Genomic DNA, 19866 nt, shown 5'->3' with positions numbered 1-19866 from the left:
TACCCACCCATTACCCAATATCCATCGCAGTCAAAGGAAAGAATAAGAAATCGATCAGCAGGAAAAAAAAAACGGGCACTTCAGCAGCTTCTGTGATAGCTGCGAACGAGAAAAAAAAATTCGGCCTCCGCCTCTTCCTGCCTCCATTCAATCGATTACAACCAAGATAGCAAGACATAAGTATTTCGATTTTGCTTGGCTTGGCTTCACACTCCTTTCAAACCTACAAATACAATGAAACAAGTAAGTATTGATAATTTAGGTTTATGAAATTAGTCAAATTAGTTGCTTTTTTGTTGAAATTTCTTATTGTTTAGGTGAAATTAGTAGTTCTTAACCTTGAAATTACTTGTTTACTTGTAACTTGTTGTTAGAATGTTAGATACTTAGATTGTTAACCTTGAAATTATTCAAATTAGTTTCTTTTCCATTGAGTTTTTGAACAATTGGATGGCTTATTTGTTTGATATTGAATTGTTAGGATAAAATTGGGTCCTCTTTTGGAAGACCAAGCATCAATAAATCAAGTGTTGGAGATTCCTACAAAAGACCATGCTCCAATGATTTAAGTTTTGAAGAATCCTCTAAAAGACCATGTCCTTCTAATCAATCATTCCCTTCAGTTTCTAATGTAAACCCACAACCTACAACTACTCCAATTACAAATGTTGAATTGAAAGATCTTCCAAATTATAGAATTCGGGGACCGATTTAGTGAACTTAGCACCCAATTACTAGAATACATGGGGGCTTTGAGTCCTTGTGATTCATTTGCTAAATTTGACAAAACAAAGTTATTAAAGTTGAGTGAGTTATACAAAAAAGATTTTGACGATGCGGAGATGATGCAACTTGATGGTGAACTAGAAATATATTATCATGCTTTACATAAAGATGACCGGTTCACTAGTTTGCAAGGAATTTCCGACATTTCTCGTTTGATGGTGCAAACGGGGAAACATCGGTCCTATCCTATGGTTTATAGGTTGTTGAAGTTGGTTTTGGTTTTACCCGTTGCAACCGCAACAGTCGAAAGATGTTTTTCAGCGATGAAGTTGTTGAAGACGGATTTGCGTAACAAAATAGGTGATGATTTTTTGAACGATGTCATGATTTCTTATGTTGAAAAAGAAGCACTTATAAAAGTGAAGATCGAAGATGTAATGGATCGGTTTCAAAAAATGTGTACCCGTAGATGTCAAATTTTAATATTAAGATGTAATGGATTGGTTTGATGTATTAGTACTTAAATTTTTTTTTTTTTATGTTATTATATTCGGACGAAAAAAAATTGTGTCGCTGCTACGACAACTTTCTGCATCCGCCACTCACAAACACATAAGCTTCACATTCATGGCCATGGTCTCATCCCAAAGCGCTCTTACTTCATTAAATCAAACAACTCAAGTGTATAATTCACCCTTTCAACCCCACAAAGAACATCAATTAAATCATAGTAAAAGTTTCATTCATGCATCAAACATTTTCCAATCATCTCCTCAACCATTTATTTCCTTTTACCAAATCTACCCTTCAAATACAAAATTGTTATCTTTATGGCGACTCATGATAACTGATAACACAATTAGCATCATTCTCATCGTCGTCAGCACATGAGGAAAGAATCAATAAAAATGCATTAAATATGCTTTTTATTATCCATAAAAAGAATATGCACCAATTACCATGTCTATATTCGATGCCTTTAGATCAATGTAGCAAATGTTTAAAAATTTACATAAGCAACCATTTTATCGGTAAGTGGGTAACTGCAATATTTACAATACATGTATTAAAGGTTGAAAGTATAACTTAGGTCGATAAACCTTTTGTGTTAATTTGTATAAACAAATTTACTACTTTACCACTGTTTTGTTTTAACCTTAAAAACCACATGGGTCTTTGTCTTGTTTTTCTTTTTTCATGACCAACAACCCACATACCTATGTACCATAATACCCCTATTATTTTTGTTCATTTTACATATGTAAACAGAAATAGTCAAACAGTAAAAGCAACTTACAAACTAATTGCCTTCTAATACCGCATAAAGCTAATCCAAACAATTTTTTCTACACTCCAATTTGATTAATAAGAAAAGTTATAAGTTTTAAATAAGGAAAATCCCAAACACTAACAACCACTTAATTATTATTGAAAATATGATTAAATTCTCATACAACAGTTCGATGATAATGATTCAACTCTAAATTTACAACTCACAATTGATAAGAATGTGTTGATTCATTTAACCTTATTAAACTATATGAGACACTAGATCCATTTCTCCGGCATTCTTTAAATACTCAACCACACTCTTCAAGCAACTACCTTTAAGTTGGATACACTTCTCAACCATAAACCTAGCAAGCTTTGAAGCTTCCAACAAATGCCTTTCCCGACAAAGTCCATCCATCATGATAGAATAAATCTCTAAATCAATCGAAATCACAAACCCTAATTTCTCAATCTCATTATATAACTCAAAACCTTCCAACATTCGTTCTTCCTTCAAGTTCAAACACATATTTTTCAACAAAATACTACATGCCACCCCATTTGGCTTCAAACCACCACCCATCATCCTCTTAAACACCATCTCACCATCTTCAAATTTTCCAACTCTGAAAAATGTCACCACAAGAGAGCTATAACATTCAATTTTTGAAACACTCCATTTAGCTACAACTCTATCAACCAACTTATAAGCTTCATCTACTTTATTCACCTTGATAAGGCCATTGATAAAGGTACTGATTGTGACCCTATTTGGTGCACAACCATAAGCTTCCATTCGATCTAATGGTGAATGCCTCCATTGATCTACCTTTTTCACAGAAGCTATGGATCATAGATGTGTAAGTGACTGCAGTTGGAGAATAATTCCCGCATTTCTTTTCCATCTCATCTAATAACTCTAACCTCTTTCTAAATCACCAACTTTGAAAATCCCATCAAAAAGTTCAGAATATGCAACAACATTTGGAGGTAATCCTTGTTGGTTTACAATCTTGAACAATCTGTTAGCATTTTGTATCCTACCCAAATCACAAAACCATTTAACCATTGAAACAAATGTCACCATATCAGGATATAGATCGATCAAACTCATCTCCTCCATTAACATTAAGGCCTCATCCATCTTAGTTATATATATGTGACTGAGCCATAAGAGTCAGGTAGTTTCCACAACGTGGCAATGTGGACATGAAGGTCGGTGAAGAATACCAAGTGAAGAGAAGAATTGAGTGAGATTGCAAAATTCTCCTCCCTAATCAGATTAAACACACTTTTGTTTTGTGTTGAATTGATGTTCAACCATTGTTACAAAAATTATATATATATATATATATATATATATATATATATATATATATATATATATATATATATGTGGAGTAGACATCAGATTTGTGAATTAACGGGTAAAACCACATGTATTTTGAATGATGATCAACACACAACAAAAAGAAACGAAAACCCATCAAATGATAATTGTGGTGTGGGACCCCAAACATCAAAGTATATTAAATCCAAAATATTATTTCTGCAAAACTGCGAAAGATGTAAATTTAGTTTGGAAGATTTTCCCAACTGACATGCACTACATAATGATGAAAAAAGTTTTGTAGAAACGGGTAATGAAGAACTAGAAACAATAGAATGAAAAACACAATGGGGATGACCGAGTCTTTGATGCCAAATAGTGGAGGATGCTTTATGGCAGTGAAAGCAGTCTTGTGAATGGACTTGAGTTAAGGAAGACGAAGTGAGTGTTGGTGATTTTAGTGTCACCATGTCATTTTAGGTAACTGGAACTGACATGTGAGCTAAGGGGCTTCATGATTTGTACTCTATTATATGTATGAGGTAGTGCGGAGTGCACGCATGTATAAGATCGAATCAGAAGCCGGTTCGACGACTAGTCGGGGGTCCGGGGGCAGCGCCCCCGGGTCCGGGGTTTCCAAAGGGGCAGCGCCCCTTTGGCGGGGTCTAGGGGCAGCGCCCCTAGCGGGGTCCAAGGGGCAGAGCCCCTGGCTGGGGTCCCGCTGAAGGTGGTTACGTTCCTTAGCGGGCAGGGTCGAGGGGCAGCGCCCCCGCGGGGTTTGAGGCAGCGCCCCAAAACCTCACCGAATTTGGCATGTGGGAACATAATGGAAAACTCAATTTCTCGAGGGTGATTATGGTAAAACTAACGAAACTCGTTAGTTTTGGTAACCCTAATCCAGATTAATATTACTTGCTTCAAAAGCAACTAATGACGGCCCAACCTTAATGAAACCCTAATCGTGTTTAATATATAAACAACTCTTCCTTTCCAGAAGGTGGTTACATTCCTTAGCTCTCGTTTTTCATCACTCATTCACAGAATCCTTAGCATATTGGCTTACGTTTTCTGTGCCTAGAAACATAAGTGTCCACTTGGATTATCCTAGGCTGAATTTCTTGTAATCCAGGCATAGGGTAGAAATATCAGTTCGGAAAGTGATATCACGATCCAAGTTGGTATCCAGATCTCCACCACAAACCCTAGATTTCCCCAACAGTGAGTAAATACCATGTTCACTTGGGCCCGTGAGGAGGATAATGTAATAATCATTAATTACAAATATGTAGTCTAATAAATCCAATATAGGGCTACTTTTGGTTTCGTAATATGTAGTCTAATAAATCAATGTTAGTATGTATGACTGTATGAGTCTTAGCTGATATATATACATACATGGTAATATACATTGTTAAAATTGTCAAGTGAAACTAGGATTTAAGGTCAGATCAGTTTCTTCAAACCATCTTAAAGACACTAAAACAGCATATGTATGTATTTACAGTGCATTGGCTACCATAGCCTTTTCAGGTGGCCATTCAGTCAACACTTCCACAATACACCATTCGAAAAACGCCATTCAGACTCTTTCTTCTTTTCTAGTTCAGCTTGTTTACAGTTTTCTTCATGAGCTTTTCTAAACAGCCTCACAAACTTCACAAGGCTCTCTATTACTGCACAACCATAAACCATCATTGTTTTCTTATATTTTCAAATATATTTAAGTCAACAATTATCATTAATATTATTATTGCTCCTTAAAAAAAGAACATGCAGACTTAAATATGTTACCTTGTTCAAAAGGGCAACAAACAGGATCTTCACCAAAATATAATGTCAATGCATCAGCATTTCTACCCTGCAACACAAACATTATAAAATAATACAAAATATATATATATATAAAAATAATAAATTAAAAGGGTTGTTCTTGATTCTTACCACCACAGAATACAAATTTGTTACGGACCCCACTTCTGACTCAGCAATGCTGATAAACTGATTGAGAGTCTAACAATGCAAGAAAAAGAAATATTCGCATCAGATTCTAAATTTATAAAACACAAAAAAAAAGATATCAAATTAGAAGAAATTGAGTAAAATAAATGTTTGTGTATTTACTTTATGAAAAACTTCAGAGACAGGGCCATCGTTTGCAGAAGCATCTAGTTCTTGTCTGACCTTTTCAAGTCCCTTGATAATGGCCTGCATTTCTTCTGCTAAACACTTCAATTGTATCTGCAACCAAGAAACGCCCTTTCATTTATCATTTTTCTTAAAAAAAAATTCTTTTTTTTGTTGAGAAAATAAGTGAAGCTGTGAACCTTAGTTGCAGCCTCGAGACTAACAAGATCCACATGAAAATCCAAAAGGGCAGGTGATTTGGCAGCAAGAGCTTGTAAAAAGTTTGAAAATTTTATGCAAAAGGGACTTGTACCAAATCTGTGTAAATAGTAAAACTAATGCAAAAGGGAGTTGTACTTTGCAGAGGTAATGCATTAAGGTCATTTTGATGATTGAAGAGCGTGTATCTGTGAGTTTCAAAAGACTAGATAACCTGAAACCAACTGCATCACCTGCAAAATTTGTATAAAAATGAACGTTTTTTTTTGGAATAAAAGTCGATATGAAATAACCAACAAGGTTGTATTTTTTTTACCTCTTGCAGTTCCTTGATTTAATGTATTTCCTAAATACAAAATTCTTTTCATGATCTCCTTCAACTTTACACAAGTCCTGACCTCGTCACATGCAGAATTTACAGTGTTTAAACTCTTCTTAAACTCAGAAAGCTGAAAGAAATGTCAAAATGAGATAATAAATTAATAATATATAAAAAGAAGAAAAATGTGATTATCAGACTCGAGTTATAACATAAAAGAAGATACCTTGGTGTCAAATTGAATTTTTAAGAGACAAACTCGTAATTTTGATCCAACATGTGGCACCTTCATGAGCTCAAGGAAGAACTGGGAGAAAAAAATTATGAGAATTAAAAGTTGCATAAAAAGATAGAAATAATTGATGATATGGCTACACCAACCTGTTCACATTTTTCCAGCATCACCCTGTCACCTGCATAATTCTGAAAAGTTGCAATGAAGAAGATCAATACATAAATGGAAGTATCAAAACTGAAACTTTTTTTCATCCCATAAATAAATATATATGTATGAACTATGAAGTAATATATTCACCATGAGAAGCTCCATTTCTTGTTTAGTAGGACAAAACTTGATAAGATTGTCTACTTGATTAGCATCTAAGATTGATTCATCCATAGCTAAAGCTGCAGCCTGTAGATGCCAGATAAAATTTCTTTTATTCAACTTATTCATAGGAAAAATTACAAAAATATTCATAAACAATGCCATTTATTCTGCATCAAAAATTAATCCGAGAGCTATAATGAAAAATTAGAAACTGCAAGAAATTTCATTCTTGAAACACATTTTGTGAAGAAGTCGATCTAAAAAGAAAGTGTTTCGATTAGCATACAAGATTCAAGGAAAGAAAGGTTGAAAGAATGTTAGTAGAGATAGATTTACCATCATTTAAACTCCATTTGATAAACAAGTTTGCAATATCAATGAGTAACGGTCAATATGTAAAAAAAAAATTGGATGCTAAATGGCAAATATCCAAAACTAATGTAGTCCATTTTTCAAAGAGTTTAAATGAAAAAGCTTATCAATATTCTAAAGTATGTCATTTATTTAATTGATTTATTAATTAGCATTGCATTACCAAGTGGATTTTTTCAGTTTTTGAGCCGGTAGACTTGCGGCGTCCTCCTCCTTTAGAAGTATCTTTCTTTGGGACAATGGCAGAGAACAGGGTCTCAAGTTCTGACACATCAAAATCATGTGCACTACAATTCAATAACAACATAACAAATCAAAAACATATAAAAAAATGTGTATAATAATAATTTTTATTAAAAAAATAAATAAAAAGTGGAAAATACCTTTGGGTTTCGCCAGGTCGTTGCAATTCTTCCCACAAGGAACCTTGCAAAGCCCTAGTAACTTTGCTCCGATGGAGTGGCTTTAAGTTTGATCTTCGTGGTGCTGCCGCCATTCCAGCAGGGTGGGCAAGTCCTCTACCCTGTGGTGGCGGAGGGCTGAAACTTGGAGGTCCAGGCGCACGACCTCCCGGTGGAGGTGGTGGTGGCCCAACTCCTGGAGGTCTTGGTGGTCCAGCTGCACGGCCTCCAGGTGGAAGGGGTGGAGGTGGTGGTCCAAGCGCACGGCCTCCAAGTGGAAGGGGTGGGGGTGGAGGTGGAGGTGGAGGTGGAGGTGGTGGTGGTGGAGGCGGTGGTCCCCGCATTGGTGGAGGAGGAGGAGGAGGTGGTGCTCCTTGGAATGGAAGTAGAGGAGGCAGAGGTAGGTTTCCATACATTGGTGGTGGAGGTGGGGGTGGTGGGGGTCCACGCATTGGAGGAGGAGGAGGTGGGGTAGGGACTCGATGGGTTGGTGGTGGAGATGGAGGTGGGGGTGGAGGTCCACGTGTTGCATAAAGCGGTGGAGATGGAGTTCCATATGTCATCCATAGGGGGAGGTGGTGGAGGAGGATGTAGGAATGGAGCACTTCGCGAAGGAGATAGCGGTGGCGGTGGTGGAGGTGGTGATGGGGAATCATACTTTGGAGGAGGAGGTGGTGGTGGTGGTGGTGCAGTACCTCGTAAGAAAGGTGGTGGTGGAGGTGGAGATGGAGGTGGGGCTCTTCCATACATTGGGGGTAGGGGTGGGAGTGGAAGTGGGGGCGGGGTGGCGAAGGTAGAGCTTCATACCTGGGCGGTGGTGGTGGCGATAATGGGGCACTATAACTAGGAGATGAAGCTGTATACATTAGAGTTGGGGTGGAGATGGTGGTGGCCCAACTCCTGGAGGTCTTGGTGGTCCAGTTACACGGCCTCGTGCAACTCCAGGTGGAAGGGGTGGAGGTGGTAGTCCAGGCGCATGGCCTCCAGGTGGAAGGGGTGGAGGTGGTGGTTCTAGCGCACGGCCTCCAGGTGGAAGGGGTGGAGGTGGTGGTCCCCACATTTGTGGAGGTGGTGTGGTAGACCACCACCAGTCATTGGTGGAGGAGGAGGAGGTGGTGCTCCTTGGAATGGAGGTGGAGGAGGTAGAGGTAGGTTTCCATACATTGGTGGTGGAGGTGAGGATGGTGGGGGTCCACACATTGGAGGAGGAGGTGGGGTAGGGACTCCATGAGTTGGTGGTGGAGGTGGAGGTCCATGTGTTGCATAAAGCGATGGAGATGGGGTTCCATATGTCATCCATAGGGGGAGGTGGTGGAGGAGGATGTAGGAATGGAGCACTTCGCGAAGGAGATAGCGGTGGCGGTGGTGGTGGTGGTGGTGGAGGTGGTGATGGGGAATCATACTTTGGAGGAGGAGGTGGTGGTGGTGGTGGTGCAGTACCTCGTAAGAAAGGTGGTGGTGGAGGTGGAGATGAAGGTGGGGCTCTTCCATACATTGGGGGTAGGGGTGGAGGTGGTGGCGGGGTGGCGGAGGTGGAGGTGGAGCTCCATACATGGACGGTGGTGGTGGCGGTAATGGGGCAGTATAACTAGGAGATGAAGTTGTATACATTGAAGGTGGGGGTGGTGGTGTGGGTGGGGGTAGCGGTGGAGGAGATTCCCCTTTTACATCTGCCCCATCAACTAGATTACTAAAATACTCTTCCGCATCATAAAATTCTTCAGGTGAAGGACTTTCTGTCTTATTCCCATCTTCAAATTCTCCTTCCGTGTTGATCATAGATGATAGAGCATCAGCATCCGAAAAAATCACCTGATAATACATCATGTATCTATATATATATGAGCATACGCATTCCACTTCTTTCACTTCTCAAATAACATAAAAAAGATTCAAAAAAAAAATCTAAGTTTTCGACTTTCCTACCTCTTCTTTAAAGTTCTTGGGCATCTGATCTCTTGAATCCCACATAACATCAACTTCATCGCGACTCAACTTAAGTACATTACCTCGGATAAACCTTGTGTGAAACATTACTCTAAACATCATTTCCTCTCTTACATGATCCAAATGTATGCATTCAAGAACAACATCACCTTGTACACGATGATGAATATCTATCTTCACAAGCTCACACTCTTCTGGTTGATAATAACGCACTTGTTTTTTGATTTTTGAAGATGAAAACAAAAGCTTAGAACTTCTATTAGTTGTTGTTGAAGATGAATCTTGACCATATACACGAACAACAGGTCGACAACCCTTTTCACCAAAAATGGGAAGGACACGAAGTATGATACAATCCAAAGCTAATGGTGTGTCTGAAGGTGGCCAATCAGAACCCAAATTTCTCCTTGATATATACTGAAGATACCTCAGCTGTGAAGGCTGTGGATTTAAAGGTGTTAAAAGATGAAGAAGCTCTTTAGGGGTTTGTTTGTATACCATATCAAGAGTCTTCTGTTCACCATTGTATTGTTTACGAGATAGAAGAAGAGCTGCAAGCATAAAAGCAAGAACAGGCCACCCTCCTCTTTCACAGTGCATTAAGAGCACATTTTGTTGTTCTGCTAATAATAACCAGATATCACTGGATAGAAGAAAGTTACGAATCATTTGTAATGGTAACATTGGGCACCCTTCATATTGTCTAGGGTACTCAATTACTGTCATGTCGTATTGAGATAATATGTCTGAAATTTGGGTCCTTTTGTCACCTTCTATAAAATTGAAAACCATGATCGATGAATCAGGATAGTAGTCTTGGAGTTCTGCAACAATGCCACCCATGTACATCTTGTATTCATCTTCTTCCAATACTTCACTAGAGAAGCAGGAATCAAAAACTGCAAATAAGTTTTGTCAATCAAAAGGTAGAAATTTTTTGGACTTAAACCAAATTTCAACTCTAGAAGAAAGAAGTTTGACACAGAAAGGTTGACAGCAAAAATGGTGGCTGATGAATCCGATATAATAGGAGAAAAATTCGAACTATTTCGAAGAAATAATCATAATCAACCAATTATGAACTCAACCCAGAAGAAACCGGAAAGAGGGAATTTGAATAGAATTTTTAGCAGGTGAACTATATCTTCTATGGGTTCCGAGATTCTAGAAGATAAGCGAAATTAGAAATGTATCGTAAACCCTTTCGGAGATCTCAACGAGGCGATTAAAGAAGCGTTTGAACAGCGCCATCTACGCTTCCACCGGATCCAAAATCCCGACTCTTGTATAATCAACTAGACGAATTCCCGCGCGTTGCGCAGCGAAGATTAAAAATATATTGTTAAAATATTGAAAAATATATGTTTAAAATGATCATGTTATTAACATTAACTTTGAGATAATATTTTTACACTAATTTATATATATATATATATATATATATATATATATATATATATATATATATATATATATAATCTCAATTATTTTGAACAATAATATTCATTGACATCAACCCACATTCCTCATTAATAGAATCAAATATAATTATCTATTTAGTATTATTTTTAACAATTATTATTATTGATTAATTATATTTTTATTTATGCGATCATTTTCTAATTTCAATAATGATGTTCATTTAAAATACAATTTATTTATAGCTAAATGTAATTTATAATTTGATGTTATTATCATTTAAAATTGTTATTCATTAATTTTAAACCACTTATTATTAATAATAAGTTAAAGAAGACTTTTAAGAAACACTTAATATTATTATTAAAATGTGAAAGATACACTAAATAATAAAGTGATAATATAGACAATTTGCATTTCAAAATAGACTTGCATGGATAATATGACATATCCATGTAATTTGATTTTATTATTTATAATTATTGCTTATTAATTTTAAAACCACTTATTATTATTAATAAGTGAAATAACTTTTAAAAAGCACTTATTATTATAATTAAAATGTTAAACATATACTAAAATATAAAGTGATAAGATAGACAATTTGCATTTTAAAAAAGGCTTACATGGATAATATGGATAATATGACATATCCATTATTTTTAATTAATTGTTGTTTTGAAGCAACATGAACATACAAACATGTATACAATAGATAATTAAATATTATATATATCACCTTCCATAACATATGATCGATAACATGAATCTAATCTAATTTACATTAAAATTTCAACCACAACATATAATGATATTCTTAGAAGAATACTTAAATCAAGAAAATACAAAAAAGAATTAGTATATAACAAACTTACAAATTAAAAACTTCAACATAATAACATGGCTCGAAAATTTTTTCAAAGCCCTCAAACCAACACAAAAAACTTTAAACTTGTTTTCTTTGTGAATTTTGTATGTGATTTGTATTTGTGTGTCTACTCAAAAAGATTGACATTTTTATAGTAGAGTATCCATTAATTGTTTATTAAATATATTATATAAGTTATAAAACCTTTGAATTGTAAATCATTATTAAGAGACTTTTGCGTGGTATTCATTAAAATAGGAGGTTTCAAATGCATGAGGTGTTTGCAAATTTTTATGGGGGTTTCAAATGCATGAGTTTCAAGGAAAAATGCTAGCTTTATAAGTATGTATGATGAACCCAAAAATGTTGACTCTGTAATACCTACATCGTTTGAACTCACTTAACATGATTTTTTAATCTTTATTTGCCATAATAATTGAGGAGACTTTTCATTTTATAAGTTTTATTCGGTTACCAACAACAGGTAACCCTCTTTTGCAGGTTACGCAATTCACTCGAGTCACCAAAACGTCAATCTCAGTCTATGATTTGAGAGAGTGTGTGAGTAGAAGAAGAAGGTTTTCAAATGGTTTAGTTCGTAACACCATTGTAGCATGCAAGAAGCCTACCGTTCGAGTTGTTGAATTTGAAATCTATTGAAATTGGAAGGTATGTGTGCGTAATGATCATCTCCATAGTCGATTCCAGTGTTCTATTTTGATTATTGACTAAGAAAATCGTTTTTAGTGTTTGAATGGCAGAGTCATCTGGTTGGCAACGGAGCTCTGCGCGGGTGTAGAAGACATCTGGTTTGTTTGACTATTTCAACATCTGGTTTGACTATCTCAATTTTGTTTTTGTCTTATTTATTTTGCTAGAGTAATTTGGGTTTTATCGCCTATCTTTTAAAAAACTTTTCCTTTATTTTGATCTAAACTTTAGATAAATGATTAATTTTAAAGAATTACTAAACTTTTTTTGTGGGACCCGCTAACAAACATCACACACTAAACCTACTTTTAGAATTTACATCTTTGTGAACCCTCAAGCATTATTTGGAGAGGAACACAATCTGCAACATCGGATGATACTGTTGGAATATAAACCATTTAGATTTAAACTATATATAATGGTTAATTTTAATTTCTTTATTATTATAATTTTTAGTTTTATGGAGTATTAATTTTATGGGGTTAGGTTTTTTAAATTAGAATAACAAACACACATATTTGTTTATCTATTTTTAACTTTTTTTTTGTCTCGAACGAAGCTTAAACCTTTAGTTTATTCTCAACTAAAATTTGTTTAAATGTTATGTTTTATAAAACTATTTTGTTTATTTATTAGAATAAGAAAAAAAATATATGACATGAAATTAAAATGGTGTGGTGTGTGGTAACTATTTCCTAACAAATATGAAGTGGTATGGAGAATGACATGGGTAGATGATGTAGTAAAAAAATGGTGTGGAGAGGATAACCAATACCCACCAGCATAACGACTCATTCTTTAACATGTTATGTGGTTATAGTATGTTAAAGAACACATGATACATAGTGGAGGATGAAGATAGAGTTGATGATGTCTACAAAGAAGAGCATGAACACATGAAGATGAAACTGAGCTCGAAGTGAGTGTAGAGTACAGGGTGCATGATCCAAACATTAAGTGGAACAAAATGAAGTATGGTGTGTGAGAGTTGTACATGTCACTTGCTCAATGTAACACCTCATTTCGTGAATCTATAGCCGTAAATCGGGATGTAGTAATCCTTTAAAGAGAGTTCGTTGTATTATAATAACGCTTGAACATGTTGGTAAAATAATATTATCAAAAGTTGTATTTGTTTTGGAAGAATTTGCTAATTGAGCATCAATAATGAGTTAATGACATAATAACTTTATATGACGAGTTTTTGATGGATGATATTACGAGTTTTTGTATACTTGAAGATCTTAGTTGGTCATTGTTAAATGACATAATAACTTTCTATGACTAAAACTCGTTGTCGGTTATTGTTGTGTAATATGATAAGCTTATATATCTAAGAACCATAGTTGTTAATTGATAGATATATGCATTTTTTTTCTAAGGATTACTTTGGCGGCATTGAAAGGATACATATTTTGTTTCACTTGAAGAAGAACTTGTACAAGAGATGCCACATCCAAACGTGAATAACTAAATCATCTAAGTGTCACCATTAAAGCACTGGGAATTTTCCAGCATTGTAATTTCTGTTTCTGAACAACTAAAATATATAAGCTAACAACAATTTTCCATATGCTAGTTTGTGCTTTATGGACAATATAACTAAAAAATCTAACACCAACAAGAAACCTCTTTCATTGATACCTTATTCAACCGCCATTTGCCTTATATATATGAGACACTAGTTCCATTTCTCCAGCATTCTTTAAATACTCAACTACACTCTTTAGATAACTACCTTTCAATTGGATGCCTTTCTGAGCCATAAACCTAGCAAGCTTTGAAGCTTCCAACAAATGCCTTTTCCTACAAAGCCCATCCATCAAGATAGAATAAATCTCTGAATCAATCGAAATCACAAACCCTAATTTCTCAATCTCATTATACAACTCAAAACCTTCCAACACCCTTTCTTCCTTTAAACACATCTTCTTCAACAAAACACTACACGCCACCCCATCTGGCTTCAAACCACCACTTAACATCCTCCTAAACACCTTCTCACCTTCTTCAAATTTTCCACCTCTGAAAAATGTCACCACAAGAGAGCTATAGCATTCACTTTTTGAAACACTCCCTTTAGCTACAACTCTATCAATCAACTTATAAGCTTCATCTACTCTATCCTCCTTGATAAGGCCATTGATAAAGGTACTGATTGTGACCCTATTTGGTGCACAACCACAAGCTTCCATTCGATCTAAAATGGTGAATGCCTCCATTGATCTACCTTTTTCACAGAAGCTTCGGATTATAGATGTGTAAGTGACTACAGTTGGAGAACAACTCCCACATTTCTTTTCCATCTCATCTAATAACTCTATCCCTCTTTCTAAATCACCAACTTTGCAAACTCCATCAAGAAGTGCAGAATATGCAACAACATTTGGAGGTAATCCTTGTTGGTTTATAATCTTGAACAATCTGTCAGCATCTTGTATCCTACCCAAATCGCAAAACCCTTTGACCATTGTGACAAATGTCACCATATCAGGATAAAGATCGATTAAACTCATCTCCTCCATTAACATTAAGGCCTCATCCATCTTACCCTTTTCACAAAATAACCTAATCACGAGATTATAAGCTGTTGTATCCGGTTTACAGTTGAAGTCTTTCATCTTCTTCAACACCCATAAGCCCTCATTCGCAAGCCTAGCCTCCTTACATAGATTCAAAACAACCTTGAAAGTTTTAACATTTACTACAGGATGATCAATAGTGTAAGCCTCGATAACATCTTTAATCACGTTAGGGTTTTGATTAATCTTGAATGCTTTACAAGCAATGTTATACATGTATGAGTTGTGTCTATACTCGCGTTGAATCCCAGCCCAGATGAAGAATCTAAGACCTGAAGTAGGATGTTTACTGGTAGAACTGCATCTCGTTATCAACTCCTTCACGCATGAAGGATCCAATTTAGCTCCAACTCCTGTTAGGGCTTTTTCGATGTTTGGATCATTACTCTGTAAATGCGTCCAATATTTTTCCACTGGATTTGTAAGTGCACGAGTTGCGAAGGAAAAACTAGGGTTTTTGGTTCGGAGTGATGACGAGAGGGATCGAGAGACAAAAGGAATTGACATATCGAATCAAGAAGCTAATTACTGTAGTTGACTATAACAGACAAAGAGAAAGGGATCTTGAAATAAATACCTATATGTGTGACGATGGATGGAGGAGTTAAAAAGGGGAACCAATGGTCGGCAAAATGTAATCGGCGACGACTACCCCTTGCTTAACAGTCCGGCGGAGAACAGGAGATCGGTAATTCACGTAGCAGAGCCGACTGGACGACTGGTAAGTGGTAACCTGAGATTCAGAAATATTTCAATTTCAACCCTCTATTTTGACATTCAGTCCGAATCATAGACATTTGAGATTGGTTTTGATGCTCGAGTAAAATCGAGGGGTGTATTCATTTATGTATATGTATATTACATTATAATTAATAATTATAATTATAATCATTACATTATTAATTGTAATCAATTTAAATTTATATGTTAAAATGTATAAATTAATTGCTGATGTGAGGGTTACTGAAATGGATGGTAATTACAAAAGCTTATCTTAATCATTTGAAAGATGTCACTATGTAGATGGCCTAACAAAGTTTCACTTATATACAAAAAATACCATTGAAATGGAAAAACGAATAAAGTCATAATGTTGTTACAGGAAGAAATGAAATGAAGATAAGATGCTATAATAAAAAAAATCATGAAAATACAAAGCTACTCTCGCATTTTCCGTTGATTTTTATGCCATTGTATTGAGGCTGAAGAACAACAATGCTTTGCTTATGTATTTACATACCTAACGATGAAAAAGGAAGGAAAAACCAATATATATATATATATATATATATATATATATATATATATATATATATATATATACACCCAACATAAAACTCTAATGACAACAATAGTCTCTTGACCATATATAAATACAAGTATACAAGAAAAGCAATAATAATCCTAACATTACTATTTAGTAATGAACAACTAACTTCTTGGCCACTAAACGGATCCCAGCATTTTGTTGATAATTATACGGATCCAAAGACAAGTAAGCATCCACAAAGCCACCTGGACGAAACAACCAATCCAATTCTGCCACGTCATACCTACTACTTGTAACTAGTTGTGGTATAGACAATGAAGATAATGATGACGACTCCTTCTTGTATATCTCTGTCGTCCACCCACTACTATCTCCATCTTCATTCCTTAAGCTGTACAAAATTACAAATTACTCATACTAATAATTCAAATCTAACCATATTTTTTTATTTTTTAATAAAAAACACCAAACTTACTGGAATCTAATGGTGGGTGAGTCAAAAAACCCGGGTTTTCTGCAAACAAGAGGTCTCCATTCAGAGTTGGAATCAGAATCCATGAATCTTTTAGTAATATTATCACATGCGTTAAGTAGATCACATAGATTTGAAGAATTTGCATCAACCACAAGACTTAAGCGTGGTCTTCCAGCATGATCGAGATATTTTGTGCTTAATCCAAACCGTATTCTCATGGAATCACATTGGATCTGTAACGGGATGTCTCTGTGAAGGATTTGTATTTTGTGGGACCCGTGAAAATAGGGAGAAACGGATGATGATGATACAGTGATTGAAGCCATGGAAACTTCATTAGAGGGGAGGAATTCGGTTTGTGGGGTGAATGCGTCTGATAGAGTGGTGGAAGATGAATCATCTTCCACCATGGCTTCGTTTGATGGAATTGGAATTGAAATTGGAATGTCTTCCCCTGGATTTGCGGATTCCTGTGTGATTGGTATGTTGGAGTGAATTTGTATTGAAGGAGATAATGATAGAAAAAGGAATGGAGATGTTTAATTCCATGAGAAATTACCAAGAATAAAACTGTTGCGCAATGCTTCACAACTTCAAAATTCATTCGAACGTCGTCTAAACTCCTGAAAGTAATTATTGAAGGAGAATAATTAAGAACGTGAAGCTTTTTTATATAAAAAAAAGTTTACAAATTTTGAATTTTAAATTAATCTTTTTCATGTGGAAAAGCAAATTACCGGTGACTTTGCTGTCCGAGCCCAAAATAAGCCGCCAGGCTGGCCATCTGAACGAATCAAATCATTAGCAAAAGATAAAATAAAAATGGACAAATTACGCAACATATCAACGTACTTTGGGTTCCATAATGCCATGTCACTTGCCACATAACGTGACACGTGTAAAAGTTAATAACTTGGAACATTTACATGTTAAATTAGGCTAAATTATTGTTTCTTGTACGTTTATGGGTTTTTGTAATTTAACAATTAAAAAAAATGAAAATTTCTAATTATAAAATTCAAATTTCGACACTTATAAAATTCAAATTTTGAAGATGGCTTCATCAAAAATTCTGGGAATCAGTAACAACATACCTTCATGTCACCGGCTCTCCTCCCAAACCTCTGTGTCAACAACGCCAATGAATCAATGGTTCCTTTGGGTTCCGGCGGCGGCCGATTTATCTGCGTATACGCCTCCCTTAACCTCACGCAATCAAACCTCAATATATTGTGACCCGCCCATACTCTTCCTGTTAAACAACCCATCGATTCAATTCACAATTCAGTTAACATTTTTATACAAAATTCTGTAGTATAAAGGGAGATTGGCTGATTGGGGATATCAATTTTACCATGTAAGATGTCGTAAATCCTATCTGCGATATCTGAGAAGGTCGACGCGGAGACGACGGCGTCGGCGGTGATTCCGTTGGCGCGAACGGACGAGGCGGAAATGAGGGAGAGATCATGTGGTCTAACCAGTGTTTCGAAGCTCTCCAGTTCAATGAGCTTCTTAGGGCAAACTAATATTGACCCAAATTCCAAGATGGCATAGGGCTGTCCGGGTCGGGTTGGGATAGTTGTTTCCAGATCGAAGAAAGCTATCTCCGATCGGTCTACGCTGGACACCATATCGCAAACTGTGTGTGATAGATAAGAGATAAATATGAAAGAATTAAGGCGCGATCGGTTTTATATATTGGATTTGGAAATACAACTGGTTTATGCTTTATGGGATTTGGCTTTGGAGAGGAAACTTGTGCGTTTTGCCTTCGTATTTTGATAATGGACTATGTAACTCGGAAATAATAAAATGAACACAAAATTTGTAAAATATTTGTTTTTTATACAGATGGATAGTTTTATGGTTTCAATTTTTTGCATTTGGATAGTGTTATTTATTTTTATATTCTTTTTATTTTAATTATTGGAAAATTCCCTTCATTTATCGATGTGGCTTCTATTCTTTGTGTGTTTTGTCTTGGTGATTTCAATTTCATGTCTTTCTCTCTCCTTCGTACCGACTTTCCTCTTTTTAAGACATTCACAATGCATTGAACTTTATAAAGCTCAATTGAATTAGCACATCATATTTCTATAATTCATACGACTCTATTATTTTTTTCTCTACAATGCATTGAACTCTACAAAGTTCAATAGAATGTTACAAAATGTAATTTATAGTAAATATTAAAGAACTAATTGTGAGACTTATGTATTACATGGGTTAATTTCAAAAAAAGAAAAATTAAATGTCAAAATATTTGAGAACTTTGAATTTTTAAGAAAAAAAAATAATGAATTATTATAATAGAAATGTTTTTTATTTTTTAAATTTAAACAAATAATTTAAATAAATAAACAAAAGAAACTAATGATGTTTAATTTTGGGAATTTTGAAATTAAAAGGTAAGTTGATTAATGAAACTGATATCCATTTATTATTACATTTATTGCAATTATTACATTAAAATATTATGTGGAATTTAATAAAATAGAAAAACTCATAAAATGATATGTGAAAAAAAAAATTAATTCAAAATAACCATAAAATGACATTTGGCAAATTGAATAAAAGTGTGACAAGTGGCAAAAAACTTTCATTTATTAGAGTAGATTAAAAACTTTCCTTGTTTCCATTGAAGAGTTCAATGGTCATTGAACTCCAAATCCATTGAATGCCAAGGTGGCATCTCACAATGGTAAAGTTTCATCCATTGGATGACACATGGACTTGTCACCTCATTCAACTTCCCCCATTGAACTCACCATTGTTGATGCTCTAATATCTCATTATCATCGACCTTCTGTCTCTCTAAACCTTACCGAAAGATGAAGTCACTAGAAATGGGGTCAAATGTGGTGTTAGAAAATGAGGAAGGTTGGTGTTAAAGGGACAAAGGCGGCATAGCAAACATCCGCATAACACAATAAAAAAATTTAGAGACTAATCACGCCACCTTTTGTAATATCCGGATCCCGAGGTAATTCAATTTCCATAATCTTTAAGCATTGTAAGGTTGCCACGACGTGGAAGAGGTGTCACGACGTGGCGCTTCGAGAAATTCATTTAAGGCCGCCATGGCGTGGCAGTTGGCAAATGGTAAAACCCTATTTTCAGGTTTTGCTCCCTATAAAGGAATGAGGAGGCTAGGCTTTTCTCACCCTCAGCTTCCATTAGCCTCTTTGAGATTTTGAAAACCCTAATCCTATCCTCTTTGTTTGAACCTTGTTTTGGTGCTTTTGAAGCCATTAAAGAAAGGAAGAAGAATAAGAAGA

The 19866-nt window shown here is 35.5% G+C and overlaps 3 protein-coding genes and 2 pseudogenes across 3 annotated transcripts; 1 reads left to right on the top strand and 4 right to left on the bottom strand.

Moving 5' to 3' along the window:
• The first annotated feature begins 743 nt into the window (after positions 1–743).
• On the top strand, positions 744–2041 carry LOC145105832 (uncharacterized). The gene is made up of 2 exons (XM_079042921.1): positions 744–1171; positions 1996–2041. The coding sequence occupies exons 1-2, from the start codon at positions 744–746 to the stop codon at positions 2039–2041; spliced, it is 474 nt and encodes a 157-aa protein (XP_078899047.1).
• Positions 2042–2212: 171 nt separating this feature from the next.
• On the bottom strand, positions 2213–3142 carry LOC145169219 (pentatricopeptide repeat-containing protein At5g47360-like; annotated as a pseudogene).
• Positions 3143–4870: 1728 nt separating this feature from the next.
• LOC145105831 (formin-like protein 20) lies at positions 4871–10511 on the bottom strand (annotated as a pseudogene).
• Positions 10512–13721: 3210 nt separating this feature from the next.
• On the bottom strand, positions 13722–15643 carry LOC145108212 (pentatricopeptide repeat-containing protein At5g47360-like). The gene has a single exon (XM_079045222.1). The coding sequence runs from the start codon at positions 15345–15347 to the stop codon at positions 13908–13910; it is 1440 nt and encodes a 479-aa protein (XP_078901348.1). The 5' UTR covers positions 15348–15643; the 3' UTR covers positions 13722–13907.
• A 540-nt stretch (positions 15644–16183) lies between these two features.
• Positions 16184–18380, bottom strand: LOC145108213 (protein NEN1-like). Its single transcript, XM_079045223.1, has 6 exons — positions 17940–18380; positions 17680–17837; positions 17323–17369; positions 17145–17208; positions 16586–17055; positions 16184–16501 (listed from the first exon to the last, which is right to left on the bottom strand). Exons 1-6 carry the CDS (start codon positions 18217–18219, stop codon positions 16258–16260), a joined length of 1263 nt encoding a protein of 420 aa, XP_078901349.1. The 5' UTR covers positions 18220–18380; the 3' UTR covers positions 16184–16257.
• Between the last annotated feature and the right edge of the window lie 1486 nt (positions 18381–19866).

This window comes from Lactuca virosa, chromosome 4 (assembly GCF_052849685.1).
Source record: "Lactuca virosa cultivar CGN04683 chromosome 4, Lactuca_virosa_CGN04683_v6, whole genome shotgun sequence".
Taxonomy (NCBI): Eukaryota; Viridiplantae; Streptophyta; class Magnoliopsida; order Asterales; family Asteraceae; genus Lactuca; species Lactuca virosa.
Note: the sequence above shows the minus strand (reverse complement) of the source record. Positions and strands in the feature narration are given on the sequence as shown.